A 19687-nucleotide genomic window follows, 5' to 3' on the forward strand; every position below is an offset into this window, starting at 1 on the left:
CAAGTCACTGTTAAATGCCATTCGGCAAGGGGAGCATGGTGACATGCCACTAGAATTTAAGTTCTTGAAAGTAAATGAATCACAGTATGTGTCTTATGTCAATATATTTATTCCTTAGTTTTAATTTTAGTGTGTGCAGCACTCAGGCTTTTAACTTATGCCTCACATAGAGCAGGGTCACATAGCCCCAGATCTAGTTAGTACATACTTCTAAGTCTTTATAAACTTCATAGACAAACCACAGTTGAAAACATTTATATTCCTGTTTCCACCTGCGCCCGTGTGCATGTATTTGCAGAAATTCTGCTATGAATGTGACTCTAAATATAGTGAGTTCTGCAGGGTCCTGCGCAGCTGCCTCGTGTTTATGGCTTTGTAGATAGTGTAAGACTTAAGTGAACTTTCAGTTCTTAAAAAAGGTTACCCTGAAGGAAAATTTCAGCAAAAAAAATCTCCAAAGAACACTTTTATCATGTTCGTTCCTGTGAATAGTCAAGTTGATACACTCGAATCCTTGAGATACTGTAACCCCAAACAGATCTTCTGATATCTTATGGCTTGCCCATAAAGTTGCAGAGTTTCTACAAACACGCGCGTGCGCGCGCACACACATCTTTGCATTCAAACAGGCTAAAGGATTGCTTTTTGCAGGGTATCATCAACAAAGCCAGTCACAGTTCAGTGACAGTTATGTGCCAGAGTGTACCCATTTGCTTCACTAGGGGAAATGAACTACATAGCCACAAAAATGAACAGAAATAAATCTAAGGGGAAAATGTGGAAAAAAATATATATATATATATAGTTTTGGCCAATTTCTTTGTATGTAGAATGGAACTTCAAATGTAAAAATGTTCAAATTTGTATTTGAAGTCTAGTTGACCTCTGACACTGGAGATCCCTTCCACTGTCTTCCCCCTGCCCAGCAACTGCTGATGGTTACAGAGGTAATGTCTTATTCTATAAAGTAACTTCACAGTAAGTGTCAGAAACCACAGCAGACACTGCGCTATTTAAAATATACCTCATCATTATTTGAAGGAAACTGGCACCAACGATTTGGAAGAGGTATATCTTAAATAGTGCAGTGTCTGTTGTGTTATCTTTACTACTGAGGTGGTACTCTAAATTCTGCAACATTTTTAACAGTCATGATATTTTTCAAAAACTTGTTTTGGCTATCTCTAAATACTTAGAGGTGAACTTACGTTCCTGTCCATTCCTGATACACAGACACGGCACTTCATAAATGCTACTTTCCAAATGTTACTTAGGCAACGTCAGTAAGCGTCCACTCAACTCGGAAACAGGTTAAGAATAAAAGCTGAAGATTCGGATCCCACATAGCCTAGCCCTAGTCTTCTTGGCGGCATTAGCCTCCAGACAGTTTTAGCTTAGTTATTTAGATGACAAAAGAATTCAGTCACCTGCAGACACGAACCATCCCGGTCAGCAAGCTGAAGGTAAGTTTCATAAAGACTAAGTAAATCTCAAAGTTCTATCATGAAATTCTTCAGCAATTTCTTCCGGAACAAACTTTCTGGTTGGATCCCAGCTTGGTCGGGTGGTAACTTGCAATGTAGCTAGAGCCTACCCAATGTTCCCCTAGGTTAATGCTGAGGGCGCCTTCCTAAGTAAAGTGCCCAGTATGGTCCCATTAACAGACTTGCTGACAGCTGAAAAAGCAGAAAAGGACAACTGCAATTTAGCCACACCATTCATTCAGTGTATTTGTAAAGCTTGAGGTTCTCTGTGTTTTTCATGTGGAAGAAGAAATGTCACAATTTCAAATCAAAGTCAACACTGCAGTGAGGAGAGCTTTTCTACTTTATTACAAAGAGAAGAAGCCTTTATGTGGTCAGAAAATACAAGATTGATCTTTTTTCTCTTCCTATGAAACGCTGCTGTTCACACAGCCAGAGTGAATTGTCTCAGTTCACGTCTTGAAGCCCCATCACATTCACTTGGGTATGGATGTCCTTGGCTGCTGAAAATCTGGCCCTTTAGTGCACAGGGCGACAAAGTCCCCTGACCAGCAGTTCCAGAATGTCCCATTTTCATATATTGCATCCATGCACACCTCCTAAAAATGAGGTACAGCAGGGCAAACATTTTCCAAAATAGATGTCATATATATAATATATACACATTCGTACATACATACCTTTATTCATGTGATGTCCAAAATTTAAAAAAAATGTACACATTTATTACAAAATCGTAACAAAGACTGGACAGTGTTTTGCTCATTCTGGAAAGATGAAGCTCAGTAACAACACAGCCCTGGAGCCACCAGAGACTGTGGTAATCTCTCTACAGTCATATTCTTGCAGTAAGCCTGGAGAAACTGCCTTTCAGAAACACAAGGGGAAGTAAAAAGAAAGAAGCAGACCTTGCTCATCTTTCCAAATGAAATACGAGAAGGATCTCCACATCAAAACGCACAAACATCTGCTCTTTTATTACCAATAGTGCTACAATGAACAATGCAAATTTTGTGGTCTAATTTTGTTGAGTCTTTTGTGGGTTTTCTTTTTTTACATTTAAGAAACTAAATGGTAACTTCTGTCAGTGTACTTGCTTGTCTTTATAGACCCAAGTCTGTCTGCTGGCAAAAAGAAAATAAATGAGAAAATTCAGACCCTGCTCAAACTAGAGAAAACAAAGTACAAATTTAGTTGTTGGGCAGCACATAATTGGTAAGGCAGGACCTCAAATGGTGACCCTTTATGTAAGCCAATTGCCAGATCCTCAAGGAATTAAACCAGGGTGCCTGAGCCACATCAGTTCTGCAGTTATGTCGAGTATTGTGCTGAGACAGCCATACCCCAAGAAAAGGGAGTCTTTTCAGAAGGCTTGCTGAGCAGGGTTGTAGTTGAAGGTGGACGGCAGGTGAGGCCGCTCTTCTAACTTGTCATATTCCAGATGGAACTCCTACAAAAGAACATCAAAACTGAGAATCCAAATTACCTCACACTGCGCTTTTCAAAAACATTTACTGTGAGTGTGTATGTGTATACACACACAAGCACGTACACACACACACACACACACACACACACACACACACACACACACACACACACACACACACACACACTGCATGTGAGAGGGGTGGAGGACAACCTGTGAGGTATAGAACCTCTACCACATATGTTCTGGAATCAAACATGGTGGGGAGGTCATTGGCAACTGCCTTTACTGCTGAGGCATCTCACTAGTCTCTTTTAATGTGGTTTTTCTTTTTGGTCAAAATATATCTTCTATATGAATAATTAAATCAAGTGCACCGAAGAGCAAACAGAGACACACATACTAGCTCGCTCTTCTCCCGTTAGGTGAGGGCCCAGGCAACAGCAGCACCCTCTGTCTACTGTCCGGCAGGTGCACAGCATGGGCTTTTGGAAGTAAAGTCAGAAACTCAGAAACGAGTGCTCATCACAGTTCTGTGCGCTTTCCTTAGAAATCAAAGTGAAATAACTAGCTCTAATACAAAAGACTGAAGGTTACAGGTGTTTAAATAAAGTACAAAAAAAGTAAAGACTCTTGACATTTTGTTCATGTTTAAAATGAGGCACTTCCCAATATCCCTTAGTGACATTTTTTTTAAAAAGCAAAGTAACATTTTAACCTAAAATCTCAGGGAAACAAAGAGTTGAAAGCACACACATCTCAAGAACTCCCATTTCTAAACAGCGGATGATTTAAGTCATTAAAAACTAGACAGTGGTTTTGGCGCATAATTACCTGAAAGCTAACTGGATTACTGATTTAAAATCAAATTGTTTTTAACTAGTTTTGTTTGTATTATAAATGCTTATTTGTGGGCAGGGCAAGCAGAGAGCACAGTACATACAGAAGCTGGTTTTCTACTTCCCCTGAGCTTGGCTCAGGGCCCCTGGCTCATGGGAGCATTGTACCACAGAACCATCTTGCTGCCCCTCCCCACTCCTTGTAAGACAAGGTCTTGCTGGGTAGTTTAGCCTGGCGTTGGAACTTCCTATATAACCCAAACTGGCTCCAAACTCATAATTCTGCCCACCCCAGCCTCCTGAATACCTGGGTTACAGGTTAGTGCCAGCACCTGGCTTTAAGTTTTAAAATTTAAGAATACTAAGTTTTCACGATCAGCATTACAGATGCAAATATAACTGTATACTTAAAAACAAAAACAAGGGCTGTAAAGAAGGCTCAGTGGTCAAGAGCACTGACTGCTCTCCAGAGGTCCTAAGTTCAAATCCCAGCATCCACATGGGGCTCACAACCACCTGTAATGAGATCTAATGCCCTCCTCTGGTGTGTCTGAAGACAGCAACAGTGTACTTACAAAGACAACCCCCCCCCAAAAAAACAAACAAACAGAACAAAAGCAAAGATCTCTGTAACCACAAAGAGGAGATGCTCTAAAATTACTCACCCTGTGACCCAAATCTAACAAGCATAAGCTATTCTGAAATCTCACTTAAGCTTTTAACCCTCAACATACATTACATACTAAAGATTAAACAAGTAGCATTTATTTTACTGGGGTTGGTATCAACAAATGTTTCCACTGTTTAAATGAAAGCTTAGGTCTTAGTGACCCAACTTTTGGACACCAAATCAAGTATTCACAATTAGAGACACCACAGTAACAATTAGACATATAGCTTCTCAGCCTAGTATGAAGTACAACTAAAGCCAAAGCTGTATTTTATCTAATCTTTTTATGTATCTTGGGAAGGAAGTAGGTATTTAAATTCCCATAAGACATACTGAAGACTTGGACATGTGATGGTTTTATGAGTTTTTATTTAATAGTTTTAATACAAGACTCAGAACAAATTTACTTCATTATACCCTGCAAATTAACTTTGAAAGCTTTACATGCCTTCACAAACATTTATGAAGGTACTCTGTGGTGACTTTACTCCTTAAAAAGATCCGTGTCGCATGACTATGACTGAGAGAGGCACAGGAGCTGCTTGCTTACCAGCAAGGAGGAGGGAACACAAGAGCTACCACCCTTGGCCTCCCGTAAACAGCAGAGCAGCCCCTGCCCATGCCCCTCCCACTCATGGCTAAAGCTGAATCTCCACACTCACAATCAGCAAAGATCTTCCAGTTACACCATTCTTTTACATGAAAATGCATATTGGTTTCTATAATATACAAGCCATAAAAAGCTTACCTGCAATTTTAACAAATGATAAGCTGTAAGTCACATTTTATCCATACTTAAACTGATTAACCTCATCAATGTTAATGTTGTATTAAAAATAAGACTAGTTTAAATCTAGGGAGCATAAGTAGTTTAATAGTTAAAATATTCAAGAGATATTAAGAAATTATATAGGTCAAATCTTGTCTAATACCAAACACAAAAGAAATACTGGTAACTTTTTGGTCTTCTGTCTTCTCCATATTTTCACTCTTCTTAAAGTCTTGTATCATTGTTACCTCTTTGCTCCCTTTGATAGCTTCTCTTTTATATGTTGATGATATGCATATACACACATACTGTTGATACATACATTCTTGGACAGAATGTAGACGGAAATTGCTGTCTATCACATCTGATGTTTAGAATAGTAAGTGGCCTTAGCAAAAGTATACTTAACAGCTTATAAATTAATGCAGGCAAAGCTTCTGTTGTGGCTTGAGTAAGATCGGCCTGGCTTGCACAGGCCCATCTATTTGAATGTTCAGTCAAGGGAGTGGAACTGTCTGATAGGATTACAAGGATGAGGAGTGTGCCCTTACTGGAGGAAGTGTTGTCACTAGAGGTAGGCTCAGAGGTTTCAAAAACCCTTGCTAGGCCCAGTCCCTCCTTCCTGTTGCCTATGCATCAAATAAGGACTCAGTTCCTCTCCAGCACCTTATCTGCCTGCCTCCTGCCATGGTCTCTGTCATGATAATGGACTGACTCTGAACTGTAAGCCAGTCCACGATTACATGTTTTCTGTTATAAATAAGAGTTGCCATGATCATGGTGCCTCTTCATAGCAACTAAGATATTTTCTTTATAGACTTTAGAAACAGAACATTTAATTTCTCAAGGCATACTTTAACATTATGTATTGTTATAGGGTCTATGAAAATATTTGCTTCTAGTGGAAAATTTTGTTACAGGATGATTTTTAAAAGCTTAAAAACAATTCTAGATACATGGAAAGCAATGTTTTTTATTTTTTAAAGATTTATTTTATTTATAAGAGTACAATGTTGTTGTCTTCAGACAACACCAGAAGAGGGCATCAGATCCCATTACAGATTGTTGTGAGCCATCAGCTGACTGCTGGGAATTGAACTCAGGACCTCTGGAAGAGCAGTCAATGATCTTAACCGTTGAGCCATCTCTCCAGTCCCGGAAAGCAACGTTTTCACGACTCAGTGTTCCTATTAAGAAAATTAGGCTCAGTGATTAAGAGCACTGGCTGCTCTTCCAGAGGACTCAGGCTCAGTTCCCAGCACCCACATGGGAGCTACCTCACACCTGCCAGTAACTCCTACTCCAGGGAATCCAGCACCCTCAACACAGACATGCAAGCAGGTACAACACCAATGCACATAAAATAAATTAATTAATTAAAAAATACAGGATATTTTTTTCTCTCTCACGAAGTTACCAGACCCACTGGACTCAAAACTTAGCATTTATAAAAGTAATATTATCATTGTTCTAAGTTCAGAAAATATCAGCTTTCTCTTAACTACAATAAGTTCATACTTAAATTTTAGAAAGCCACAAAGTATGTTAAAGATAGTTACTAGAAATATGTAAAGAAATGCATATAAAGTTTATTAAGGTATGTATTGATATGTACCAGTAAAATTAATGAAAATAATCATCTATATCATGCACAAAATATATTATGTACCAGAAATCCTGCAATATTTGTCAGTTTAAGTTAAGCCAAGAGAAGCCTACAATTTGAAATCTTTGAGAAAGCTAAAGATAGATAACAAGGAAGGCTTCATCATCTAAAAATGAACAGGAAAAACTTTTACTTAGTAATTATATATGTAATCTATATTAGCAATATTACAGAGTAAACCATATCTTGCTAATTATTTGGGCTCACTTTAAAAGAAAGGATGAGCAGATAAAATGTCAAAATTTGACTTCTTCTTATTATTATTATTACTATTTTTGTTGGGCTAAGGTCTTACTCTATGACCCTAGTGGCCTAGGACTCCCAGACCTGCCTGGCTCTCCACTGTCACAGTGTTAGTCATGCACCACTGCGCCCAGCCAGTTGCATTATTAACAAAAATCCTGAAAATAAGCAATACGCTACCCACAACTGTTAAGTAATTTCTCTCAGTGGCCTACTTCTCCAACAGCGTGGGGTGGCTGAGAGGGCACATTGAGAACCAGGTCCACTTGTTCAGTGCCTCACAGACAGTGTCTCAACACTCCTGAGCGCACTCATTTACACTGTGTCTCCATAAACATTCAATTAAAGCAAGTGAGGAACACGCTCTCGGAAACATTTCCAATAACTGTAACTGTTGAAATGACAAACACAGTAAATACATTTACCACTGAGAAACCTACAAACACCTAAACCAAAAGCAAAACCAGTTTTTACCCTCTTCTGAATTTTCTACTGGACTCATCTTTTTCATTTCTTTAAGCTTTGTAAGAACTTCCAGAAGGCCATCAACCTTTCCCGTGGTTTTTATCTGGTATACTTCACACTGTCTTAAGTTGTAAACATCCTTTCAATTTAGTACATTGAAAAGATAACCCAAGCAACAACTAACCCGCTACCCCAGTCTGGTTTTACATTTGTCAGAAATACGTCTCTTCTGTTGAAATTTACTTTAAAAACTGCCTCATACTTCCTTAATACTAACAATCATTCAAGAGAAACGGGCTTGGAACTCTCTGAAACTAAATGCAGGTCGCATTTGCCATCACACTCATGGAGAAAGAGTCAAATGTGAAGTGTCTACCGACAAAGAGATCTACACAATTCAAAGAGGGGAATTTTCTTTGACAAGGTGATTTTGTAAAAAACCAAAATTACAAACCAAAATGCAACTAAATAATTAACCTTCCTTTCAGCCCATTTCCTCTTCAATGTCTCCCACAGGAATAACCAACTCTCCTGCACTCAATGATCTTCAAATGAACCTTTCTGCTTGAAAAAAATTCACCCCATGTTAAAAAAAAAATATATGAAAACATGTGACTGGGTGAGACTATAAGAGAGTAGCTTTGTTTAATAGTTTGGCATTCATAAATTAATCTAAATATTAATAATTCTGACCCTAAGTCATAGAAATCTCTTTCCAAATTTAATGATTTTCCTATTAGTGAAATGAAATCTGATGTGTTATGCACCACACACACTGTTCCACTTAGGAAGCCAAGGACATTCTTTAAAGACAATATCCACACACTGTGCACATGGAGGACTCTACCTTAGCTACTTTCCTCCAGTTGAGACAGTCAAAGAAGTAGTAGGTTCCTCGCTCATATGTGTTGGTTTTCATCGTTGGCTCCATGCCTGGTGCCCTGGTAATCCATACCCGCTCCTCCTTGTGGTATCTCCAATCACGGTTAAAACTTCAATTTTTAAAAAAGAAACAATTAATTTCTCCTGTGACCCACACAAAACCAGAAAAATTATATATATATATATATATATATATATATATTTATTTATTTATCTGGCTCTGCTATTAAATATAACTTGTTTATATATAGTAAGATAATTTCTTTTGTTCCAAAAGCATATTCTTTAATACATATAATGTAGACATAATATTTTAAAAAGTATATGAGTATTTAAAAGATATAACAAACCTTGGGCAGACCAAAGAAAGATACAATATACTGAATAATAGAAATTGAAGTATATACTGAAAAACAATCCATTGATTTTTATAAGGTAAGTTAAGTTATCAAGTAAAACACTGATTTAAATTGGCTAATTAAATCCACACAACTTTATACCTATAATAGAATATCCATTTGGTAAAATTTACATTTTTAAATGTAAACAATAAATCGTCAGAATCTGAGAGATCACCAGAAGCCAGGCACATGACCTACAGCACTTATAGACTGGGATAGCAGCATCCAAAGGGACAGATGTCCCACAGTGATGAACCACCATGTAAATACACGCTTTCCTGCAAACAGTTCGCTAGTTCACAGACAGGGATGACGTTACAGATGGATGAGACAGTCAATAAGTTTACTTATTGTGACTAGATTAAAAGCAGTAGGTGTTAACCTCATTTCACAAAAATGAGAGGGAAATGGGGAAAAAATAAAGTAAATTTTCTCAACTGAGAAATTAAAAAACTGACAATTTAGTATTGGTTTAAAGGCACAGACATGCAGGATACTGTCTATATAGTAACCACTGATGTGTATGAAATAATGAGATTCTGTGTCTATTCATCATAAACATCTGATTCTACAAGAACCACTACTATGAGTCCTGCTTTATAACTCATAAAAACTCAATTCACCACGCATGTCACTTCAGATAGCTGACATCAAGTTTAAAATTCTTTTTATAGAACAATGATTATAAAGCTGTACTATCCTCTCAAAATAAACAAAATTCATTTTACTAAAAATGGAGATAATTCAAATTCTTTTCTTTATACTGTTTTGTTGTTGACCCAGGAATGAAGCAGAGGTCTGGAGCTGCTGTTTCGACCCCAACAACATCCCCACTAACAACTTACATTTCATGGAATGAAGAATTTTCAATAAAAAAAAAACTCAACAAACCCATAACCATCATCATTTTAGAAGCCTTCAGACTATCTAGGATCTGCTGAGGAGAAAGTGCTATGAGACGTTAACATACAGCTCTACTGCAGCTAAGAGTTGTAATACGTCTCCTCCGTTCATGTAATAGAGATAGAAGAGGAGGTCTTCTCCATATCGGCCAAGTTTGATTGCAGCCAGCTACAAAAGACAAATTATGCTAAGTTGTAAAACAAATGTAAAAATTTCAAAAAACAACTGTTACCACTAAAATAAAAATCGAAGGACAAACAGAAATCCTTTATTTAGCCTAGACAACTATCAGCGAGTCAGAGTTTTCAAGAGTTTCTCCATTTAAATAAACACGGCTATTTGTTGAACCCCAATCCTAAATTCAAAATTGAGTTGTAAGTATCCCACGGAATTCCAGCTACACACAGGTTTGTAAGTGCTAGCTGACTCTACATGCAACGGTTCACAAATCAGTTCTTCCTAGCACATCACACAGTATAAGCATAAAAATTCGAGACAGTACTCATATTTTGTTTAACTGAATGCCTAAAAGGAAACTTTTTCACATTTCCTTCCACAAGGTAGAAAAGACCCTACACAACTATAAACTCAGGGTACATGCAATCATCTTCAGCCTCTTGTTCACACAGAGCCCCTGAAGTATCCACCCACACACAGGGTCTACTGACCCTCCCCACAGTCAGTGCCATGGCCTTTCTGCAGCACCCCAGTGAGTCAGTCCCCCCCTCCCCCAGCATGTCCTCCTATTCTGGTGGCAGCTGTGAATGCACTGGACTCTCCAGTACTTTTTCACACTGGCCTAAGAAAGGCTATGGAACACTTAGGCAACTGTGACCTCACGTCTACAGCACTGGTGCAGCACACAGTGAAAAAGATGTCAGGTAACTTCAAAAGGGTGTTTGTGGGTTGTCCTATTAAAAACATTTTATCTGGATAAAATCTCTTATGAATAAGGGCATAAAATAATCACTATATTTTCCAAGTTAGTTTATTTCCATTCACTATACTTAAGGTTATAATTATTAATTACAGGAACTATTATTATTCCTAACACTGCTTGGTTAAAAAAAATAAGACCTACAGCATTAATATTATTAATAAAAAGAAAATAGAATTATTATACATATGTGAATGGCATTCAGAGGCATATCCCTAAGATTACTAGTAGATCAGCATACCGTCTGAACCTAAAGCCCTACCAAGACAGAAGATAAAATGAATGCCTGAGGACAGAAAGCTACACTCACCTTATCCCTAATGTGAATGTTTGTTAAATATTCTGACGGAACATGGAAGTCTGCATAATAAAAAAAAACAAACAAACAAACAAAAGTGTTATTAACGGATTCTTAGAAAATATCTTTTAAACAATTCTGAATAGAAATAGATTCTCCTACCTATATCTTGAGGTCGACAAGGTGAAGAAGCCCAGGGTGATGCAAATTTGGGGTAGAGATTTCTGAACAAGAAAAAAAAAAAAAAAGCCACTTTAAAGAATGAAGTAGAAAACTATTTCTAACTTAATTTCAGGAAAATGGAAAAAAGAACTCAAATATAAAAGTAAGCATCCTTCCTGGTTTCCTTTATTAAATTTACTGCAACTTTATAGCAGAAAAATAACACAGGAGTGCTCCCTTTACTATCTTAGAATAGAAAATAAAGCGCATCACATTGAAATACACTTAGGCATAAACTTTAAATGGTCTACTTTAAATGTGCTATAATTAACAGTGCTTTAAATTCATTTCTACACTACTCTCCAATTACATTACTTTCCATGCCCCTCACTCAAGCCTGCAATGAGGAGCAGCCAGACTCCTAAATATGGATTTGAGTGCCTATTAGATGCCCCTGGAACTGTTCAAGGTGCTCTGAATAAGTCAAGGGATCAAAACGAAGGCTGCTGATATTGGAAAGGTATATGGTGAACTGGACATTGGCAAGTAATTAGTATAACAGATAAATAATATTGTTTGTATAATTAAATAGGGTGGTCAGTTTAAGTTGGATTTGACAAGCTTAGATTTAAACAAATATTCAAGGATATGAGGGAGATAATCACAGGTAATTAGTTAGTAGAACACTGTAGTAGTCAAGGCAAATATCAGAACAACTGAGGCAGGACGTGACATGAGAGGCAGTAGAAGGCAGCCAGGGACAAGAAAGACAGGATGATGTGAACAAACATGGCAGAGCTGCTGGTCAAGGAGGAGTTTTTAAATTAGAAAGAATGATCTTAAGTGCTACCTATAAAGCTATACAAAAAGAGCACGAAGAGAAGCAAGGATCCAGCTGAGTGACCCGCTGGCAGAATATTCAGGCAACAAACCAGGGTGGTAGCAATTTCATGAGAATAGGATTGGATTCTGTTTTAGAAGACTGCATCTGAGAGAAAAGGAAGAAGAGAATTAAGGATGGTGTCAAGTTTCTGAAAGTATTAATGGAGACCAAGAAAGCATAGACACAGTGTAGATTTAAACCAATCTTAAAAAGATATTTAGCTAGTAAAGGTATCTAAAATCTCAAATTCAAGAAAAAAGTCTTCAATGGGAATATGTGTTTGGAATTTTCAACCTATGTGGTCCTTAAAAGCACAAGTCTAGATAAGATCATCAAGAGGACAGAGAGGCCTAATCCAAAGGTCAAGGAGAGGTGGTGTGAAAGGGAGACAGAGGAATGAACCAATGCTATCAGGTAAGAATGACGTCTTCAAAATCAAGTGAGGAGTGAGCACCAAGAGAAAGTGAGCAGATCATAGTCCACTGAAGTTAGGGAGATCATTTGGTAATGCACAGTTTAGTGAAATCATGGGAACAGAATCTTAGCAAAACTGGGTTTAATAGAGTGAGAGAAGACAAATTAGAAAAATCAAGATGATTCATTTGAGATGGTTTGCTTCAAAAAAGTGAATTAAAAATGTGATGATAGCCTAAAGGTGGTTGACTCAAGACCATGTATTTTGATACGATTGGAAAAATAAGTTATCTCTACTGACTGGAATTGACAAAACAGAGTAACTTGGAAGGAAATCATGGCATGTGTCTGTAATATCATTGCTCAGACAGAAGCAGAAATGCTTAGTTAAGGAGTCACACTGGACTACAGCAGCAAAACCATTTCCAAAGTCCTGGCGGGTATGGGGGACATGGCTCAGGGGTAAAATGCCTGCTTACTGTGTACAACACTGGTTTGGATGCCAGCACCAGGGAAAGGAGAAAAAGTCAAGATGCACACTCACGAGTTTTTACAAAGTTTTAAGTAGGAAGCATGGACCAAATACTTTGGCAAGGGCATGTCAGATTTAGACTGGTGGCAGGACAAGGTTAATGCCCTCTTCTATTTGCTTACACCTGTCTTTGTAAAGTAGAAATAGAAGCAGGTTATTATTAGAGCTACGGACAGGAGGAAACACTATTAATGGCTTGATGAAATGCAAAACAGTCACACAGGATAACATCAACCAGCCAACAACACAAACGCACCCAAAAGCAATCAAAAGGTTCTGAAGGGGTCGTGCCATCAGGTAGGAGTGTGCCTGTAAAATTCTGGACTCAGTTTTAAGTTCCTGAGCATGAGTGTGCAGCAAGACCAGACAATAAAATTGTGCTTTTCTGTAGTCCAACCAGAAGGTGGTCAGGAATGAAACAAACAGGTTTAACGATGGATACAGACTCCAAGGTGCAAGTGTGGTAAGAAGTGAGAAGGGCAGTCAAGCAAGTGAGCAATTATGACTGACCATAAAATTTAATGGTGAGAAGGAACTGAGCTCATCAAAGAGGAAGAGATAAGAACACTGAGGAAGGCAGAAGAGCTATAAGTCCCAATAGGATCAGATGATACAGAAGTCGCAGCCACAAGAGAGACATGGGAAATGGTGATAGTTAGAAATCAGGCGACAAGTCAAATTTCTGGTGAGCCCACAGTTCCAAATAATGACAAGAACTATGAGATGGATAAAGATGTGGCTCGGGAGAGACCCAAATGGCTTGTACATGAATCCTTGGTGTTTCTCAGTGACAGTGCTCTATGGACTAGCTAGAAGGAATGGCCCAGGAGTAAGCAGGCTGATGAGGAGATTAGCTACAAGTCTGAGGCTTTCTGGGGTAGCACAGGATACAGGATCATGTCTGCCTGGCATTTTTCAAAAGAAAAAGCTAACAGTATGAGAATCTATTATATGCTAGAAGATATGTACAAACATGGAAAACAAACTTACTCGGGTGAGTTCAGATTGAGGCCTAATGTTGTTAAGTCACTTCCTAAAGCAAGATGTACCATTCCCGGGTCTGTCTCTGCTGCCCTGATAAATGTTAACAGGCCAATCATTCCAAATTGGTCCGTCACCATCCCTTGAGGAATGTTAGTAACTCGACCTGGTTAAGAAAAACACAGTTATTTTTACTTTATATTAAGAAAATTAGAGAAAAAAATGTACTTTAAAATATCTCTGACATATTTATGGAGTCCCACCATCAGGTAACACCTGGATCCCCTTTTTCTGCTGATTATTGTTTTGTGTTGTTGAACTTTTATCTCCAGGAAATTTGGGCCCATCTGTACTTGAAGTCGTCTTCCCCGATGTACTCAAATTCTAGCATGAAAAAGGAAAATGTGACATTAGAGGTGTTAAATATCTAAGTTTAAATTCATCAACATCTTGCTAGTCGTCCACTATTGTATTTAAGTTAGTAGTAATTACCTGTTTTCTACTCGAAAATTGTATCCCCATAACTGCCTCATGGAAAACAAACAAATCCCGTGTCTACTGTCTACATCTGAGTATTTAAAGGGCAAGAAATCCCGAGAAAATTAGTTTTTTGGTTTTTTTTTTTAAGATCTCAGTCATAGATCACAGGGAGTAAAACATGAAAAGTATCTTTTGTCTTTCTCAAGGTTTTATGCTTTGTGGATGCACACTTCTACATAACAGAGTAATTACATACTACAATACTAAAAATATTACAAAGCAACCTCAACGATAAACTAGGACTGTATCAAGTTTCAATATTCACACTTATTTCTGTCCTTATCCAACAATCTTCTTTAAGCCCATCATACATATAAAAAGAAAAAAAGCTCTTTGCCATAAATGTTGAAATAAACACACTTGTTAAATCGGAAGCTGAGTTTGCTGAATCAACACAGGTATAAAAATGTGCATAAAGATTCTTCAAGGAGAAAACTTACTCAAGAAAAACACAGCTCCTTAGAAGTCTATATTATCAAACTTCATGGGATCCAGCTGACAGGGACTACAATAAAAGTCTAAATTAACTGACAAGTTCAACAGAAATTTGCAAACCTATATGAAATAGGAAAAAAATGGCTATCTTCTAATTTAAAAGCTTTCTACATTCTTCAGAAGTTAGATTATTACAGTGCTCAAAGAGTTCTGTGGCAGCATCTAGTCAGTAGCTATTAGTGTAGGGCAAATCTACAGGGAGAAAACTACATCCCTCACATCCATGTCCTCAGCTACTTACAGACTTGCTGTCGTCATTACTCGACGTTGGGTCTTTATAGCTGGAGCCAGGTAGTGCTGGGAAATCTTCGTTGTGTATTGAGAAGTCCTGGGATTGCTCATTTGCAGGTTTTGTTACCATTCCAACTATGCAATGAAAATAATCAAGAAAGCTGTAATTGAATCTGTGATACTGTCTTATAAACTATATAAGAAGCTAATATTGCTTATCACAATATACCAAAAATTCTTTTTAAAAGCACGTGAACTGATAACTCAAAAATTAATATTCAGGATAATGATAAAGAATGAAATTTTGATTTACTGCTAAAAAAAAAGCAACATATAAAGCATACAAGGAAAACAAGTGATAATCCTATAATTCTAATCTAATGTTATATAAGTGCTTAAAATAGTATTTGATATTGGTAATAATATTTAAAATGCTGGCTTATAGGCTAGCTTTAAATATCTCACTACATGCCAAAAACACCAGTTAGCTGTCAAATGAAAATGAATATAATAAAATTTAAAAGAACATGTCAGTATTCTACTTAAAATTGACTTACAGAGTGAGCAATTTGCAACCAATTATAAAACAATTCCACTTTATTTCTCATTTTCTTGGACTCCATGTTACAGATGTAAAACATGCAAGAACTGGGAAATACTCTTCCCACTATACTTGTCATTAGTCGGGCCCTTATTGGAGAACAAAATCCAGTTTGGGGCTCCACAATTCAAGAAGGAAATGGAGAAACTAGAGATGGTCCAAGGAGAGCAACGGGAATGTTTAAAGGGATGAAAGAAAGGACCTATGGGGAAAGGTTAACAACATTAGCGTCTCAACTGAGAAGCAAGCAGCTAGGCACGCAACTTCAGGGCACAGCACATTCTCTTATTTTGGGAAAACAGATTTGGAAGGTGTAAGATATACATGATCAATAAAGTTTTTCCTCCACACATTATTTCTATTCATATGCAGAAGTATGGAACTTGAAACCCTTATGGAGAAAATATTAGCTCCATTTTAAAATAACTGATGAAGAAATTCATCTAATCATTGCCTCGATCCCAGCCTCTATCTGATCTCATCCACGAGTAACAACAATCTAGCTATGCTGACATCACAAACGTTTCTGTCTCCGTTGTTATACTGTCACTGCAAATGCTTTTCTTAACATTGTTATTCAGGCTCCATTACCCGAATCTCTTAACTTATAGACTGTAAAAAAGAGTGACTGGGTTATTAGTCATAGCCAAGAATCTACAGAAATACAGAATTATAAGCACTGGTTCTCACAGGCTTTTCAAGAGGGCATTTGCCAGTATGCAGAAACGTGTGCCACATGGATGGCAGGATAGCCAGTGCTGCGCACAGCGGTCATTAGCGTTGCTAAATGTCCTATCTGAATAAGTGCCTCAGACTACCCTCCTCCTGACATGAGTCTTCTAGGCCCCAGTGTGACTCAGGAGACCTCTTCACTCAGAGAGAGATCTCAATGCAGTTATTATTAGTCACCAGGGATATATTCTCTTAAAGGGGAGGGGGAGGCAACTAACAAAAGCCAAGCCACAAAACCAATCACATATAATAAATTAAGGCACATAGAATAGAAGAAATAACTTTTGAATAGCAATGAAATCAAGTACTTAGATTTCTGTACTAAAGTTTACTACTCAATTTTTCTATTGTAGATATATGGAAAGAAAAACCAATTTTCAAATTAAGATTTCTGACAAAATAGAGCTAACCTGGTTTGAAACATAAATGCATACAAGCATGCACACATAAACACGCATGTGTGTAGTACACATGACTGTAACCTTTAGTTGGCCATCACTAAGAATATGAATTACCGTAAGGGGCTCTTCCAGCCAAGGGGTTTATTAATGGAGTTGGGTTGCCACTTCCTTCCCTTCTATTCCGGTCTGCTAATGCTGGGAAATCTGAAAGGTCCAATCCTGTCACATTTTCACTGCCGTCTAAATGATAAGAGATAATACTCGTTACTGATTCCACAAACATCTACAATGACACACAAAAGTCAAACATCTCACTGGAAACAACAGTGTTGTCTTCTTTAATAGTGCAGTGTGGTGTGGTAGGCACATGACAGTGGGCACACATACTGTGGATTCTGTGGACTGATTTTGTGTCATGGAACTAATTCCCTAATAACTGAGGAAAGCATTCTACAGCCAGCATCTTAAAACACCCAAGTCTAGAGATGTAGAAATAGAGAGGACTTGTACATTATTTCCCCCTGTTGGAAGAGGGCAATAAAACTTAGTGCTTCTTAGGGAACAAGAACTACACTGTTTAGCTGTAACTGCTCTTTTCATTCAAACTGGATGGAGCAAGATCTAGATGACTTGGGAGCTTCAACTCTAAGATACGATGACATTAGCTCTTGCAAAGGTCCAGAAAGACTTTGAGGCAAACAGAGGAAGCCCTGAGGACTTCTGTCATATATACTTTAGTTTGAGACAAAAATGTGTACACATGCATGTGTTTGTTAGCTCCATGCAAGGATGGACTCCTAAGTATCAGGAGTAGGTGGGGAATAAAGATCAAAACCCAGAACTTTATTTTGCCTGTTACACAGTAGGCGCTCAATAAATATATGGAATAAAGATGTATGTATTTGTTTTATATTAAACTGCTACCATTAGACATAAACATTTAACCCAACTTCTCTACTTTGGCTATTTTAATTATTTTTCTCTCAGCCTTTCATGTTCTTAACCTGTATTCTAATTTTGAACCACTTAATTTTCTACCTACAATTTAACTGTATACACTCATTTTTCTTTATGTTTTGCCTTGTTTTATAAGCATGTATAGATTTAGGGCTGTTTTCCAATTAATTTTGATTTTTCTGAAAATTTTCACAATTAAAAGCATCATGACTACTATTCTATAAGTAAGTTCATTTATTAAACCAAGGAAGGTGATAATTTAAAATTACAACTATAAAGGTCAAGATAAGCCAATTCTCATAAATTATTTTTTAATTTCCATTAAAAATACAATAAAGCAAAATAAATTAAAATTTTATTTACTGATTAATTTATAAGTTAGTATCTCTCATATTATGATTAATTATAAGCTTCTTCAAGTAAAAATTAATTTTTAATACATAACATTAGATCTTGCCATGTCTAAATGTCAAGTATTAGGTGAGAATATATTTTAACCAACAATTTATAATTTTCCAACTAGAAACTTATGTCTTGAAAATAATTTTTCCAATATAAAATCTAAGAATTTAAATTTTTGAGACTTTATAGTAGCATATAAAAACACTGAATTGCAATGTGAGAGGCAGCCAGACCTCACACACTGGGTATGAAAAGTGTGCTCTTTAAAGGTGATCAAGTATAAGACTTTGCTTAAGAATTAGAAGGTTGACGGATTTTAAAGTCACACCCAGAAAACTGTAATTTTCAAATGCTTACAGACTTCCATTCTGTCAATGGTTTTAATCTTGGCTGGTCCGCTTCAGTTGTTCAACAAGCCACCAGAACACGCAGAAGCTAGAAGCCTACAGCTACCACAGGGCTTCCTTTAGGTCTTCTCCTGCGGCGTATGCATGCTACCTTACAACCTCTCCTCTTACCGCCACCTTCACGTACAGAGCGCCCAGGAACACTAACTCTGGTCCTACAACCATGGCAACACCACTATTTTCTCATCACCAAAGCACCTAGAGGCAAGGCAAGCCAGCAATACCTACCACTCACTCCCTGTTTATTTCCTGCTAAAGCAGTTGCTAAAAGAAACCAACAGACTTTAGTTTTTGCCAAAAATCAAGTTAGTTTCCAGGTAGCTCAATCTTATAGATAATACTGAATCAAAATTCTTAAGGATTAAATGTGAAAATTTTCATTAAAGCTATTTTTAAAAATGAAGTGCGTCCTACGATTGACAGATTCTCTTCAATCCATGTATCTAAAATCAGAATGTCCTACCATTCAACCTAGTCTACACTCTTGTTAACACTCAGTGATAGGGCAAAGGACAGGAAACATTTTGAAGAAAAAACCCAAGATTTTGAGGCACAAATATGGTCCAAATTAGTATTTACTCTCTTTAGATGTTACAAAATAACTGTGATAATAATTGTGCAAGGCCAAGTTGGGGAAAAAACATTTACTTTCTGATGTTTTCTTAAATCCTATCCCTGACAGTTTTCCACTAAACTAAATTCTGTTTAAAATAGTAAAATCCTGCTGCTATTCAGAGACCAGTGCACCGACTTGCTTGTATTTCAGAATTCTACTGTACTTTCATTAGGGTGCTAACTCCAGAGTAAGCTTACCTGTTCCATTAAAAATGTTACTTGATAAGGAGTTATTCATTCCAAATGCCTGATTCCTGTTCATTCCAAATCCAGACATACTGGGTACATAGAAAATAATTTTAGATATACAGTAAGAATACTAAGTTTGAGATGAAGAAAAATAAAAGT

The 19687-nt window shown here is 37.3% G+C and overlaps 1 protein-coding gene across 5 annotated transcripts in view; it reads right to left on the reverse strand.

The window, feature by feature from the left end:
* Positions 1–1809: 1809 nt before the first annotated feature.
* Positions 1810–19687, reverse strand: part of Cnot2 (CCR4-NOT transcription complex subunit 2) — a 91016-nt gene continuing 73138 nt past the window's right edge. For all 5 annotated transcript variants that reach the window (XM_032912673.1, XM_032912651.1, XM_032912658.1 and 2 more), the window contains 10 exons: positions 19538–19617; positions 17073–17198; positions 15235–15359; positions 14222–14342; positions 13968–14124; positions 11149–11210; positions 10999–11048; positions 9819–9919; positions 8413–8557; positions 1810–2934 (listed from right to left, as the gene is read on the reverse strand). In XM_032912673.1, coding sequence (XP_032768564.1) covers positions 2848–2934; positions 8413–8557; positions 9819–9919; positions 10999–11048; positions 11149–11210; positions 13968–14124; positions 14222–14342; positions 15235–15359; positions 17073–17198; positions 19538–19617 — 1054 coding nt within the window. In that variant the 3' untranslated portion in view covers positions 1810–2847. The remainder of the gene's footprint in view (positions 2935–8412; positions 8558–9818; positions 9920–10998; positions 11049–11148; positions 11211–13967; positions 14125–14221; positions 14343–15234; positions 15360–17072; positions 17199–19537; positions 19618–19687) is intronic.

Source organism: Rattus rattus, chromosome 1 (assembly GCF_011064425.1).
Source record: "Rattus rattus isolate New Zealand chromosome 1, Rrattus_CSIRO_v1, whole genome shotgun sequence".
Classification (NCBI taxonomy): domain Eukaryota; kingdom Metazoa; phylum Chordata; class Mammalia; order Rodentia; family Muridae; genus Rattus; species Rattus rattus.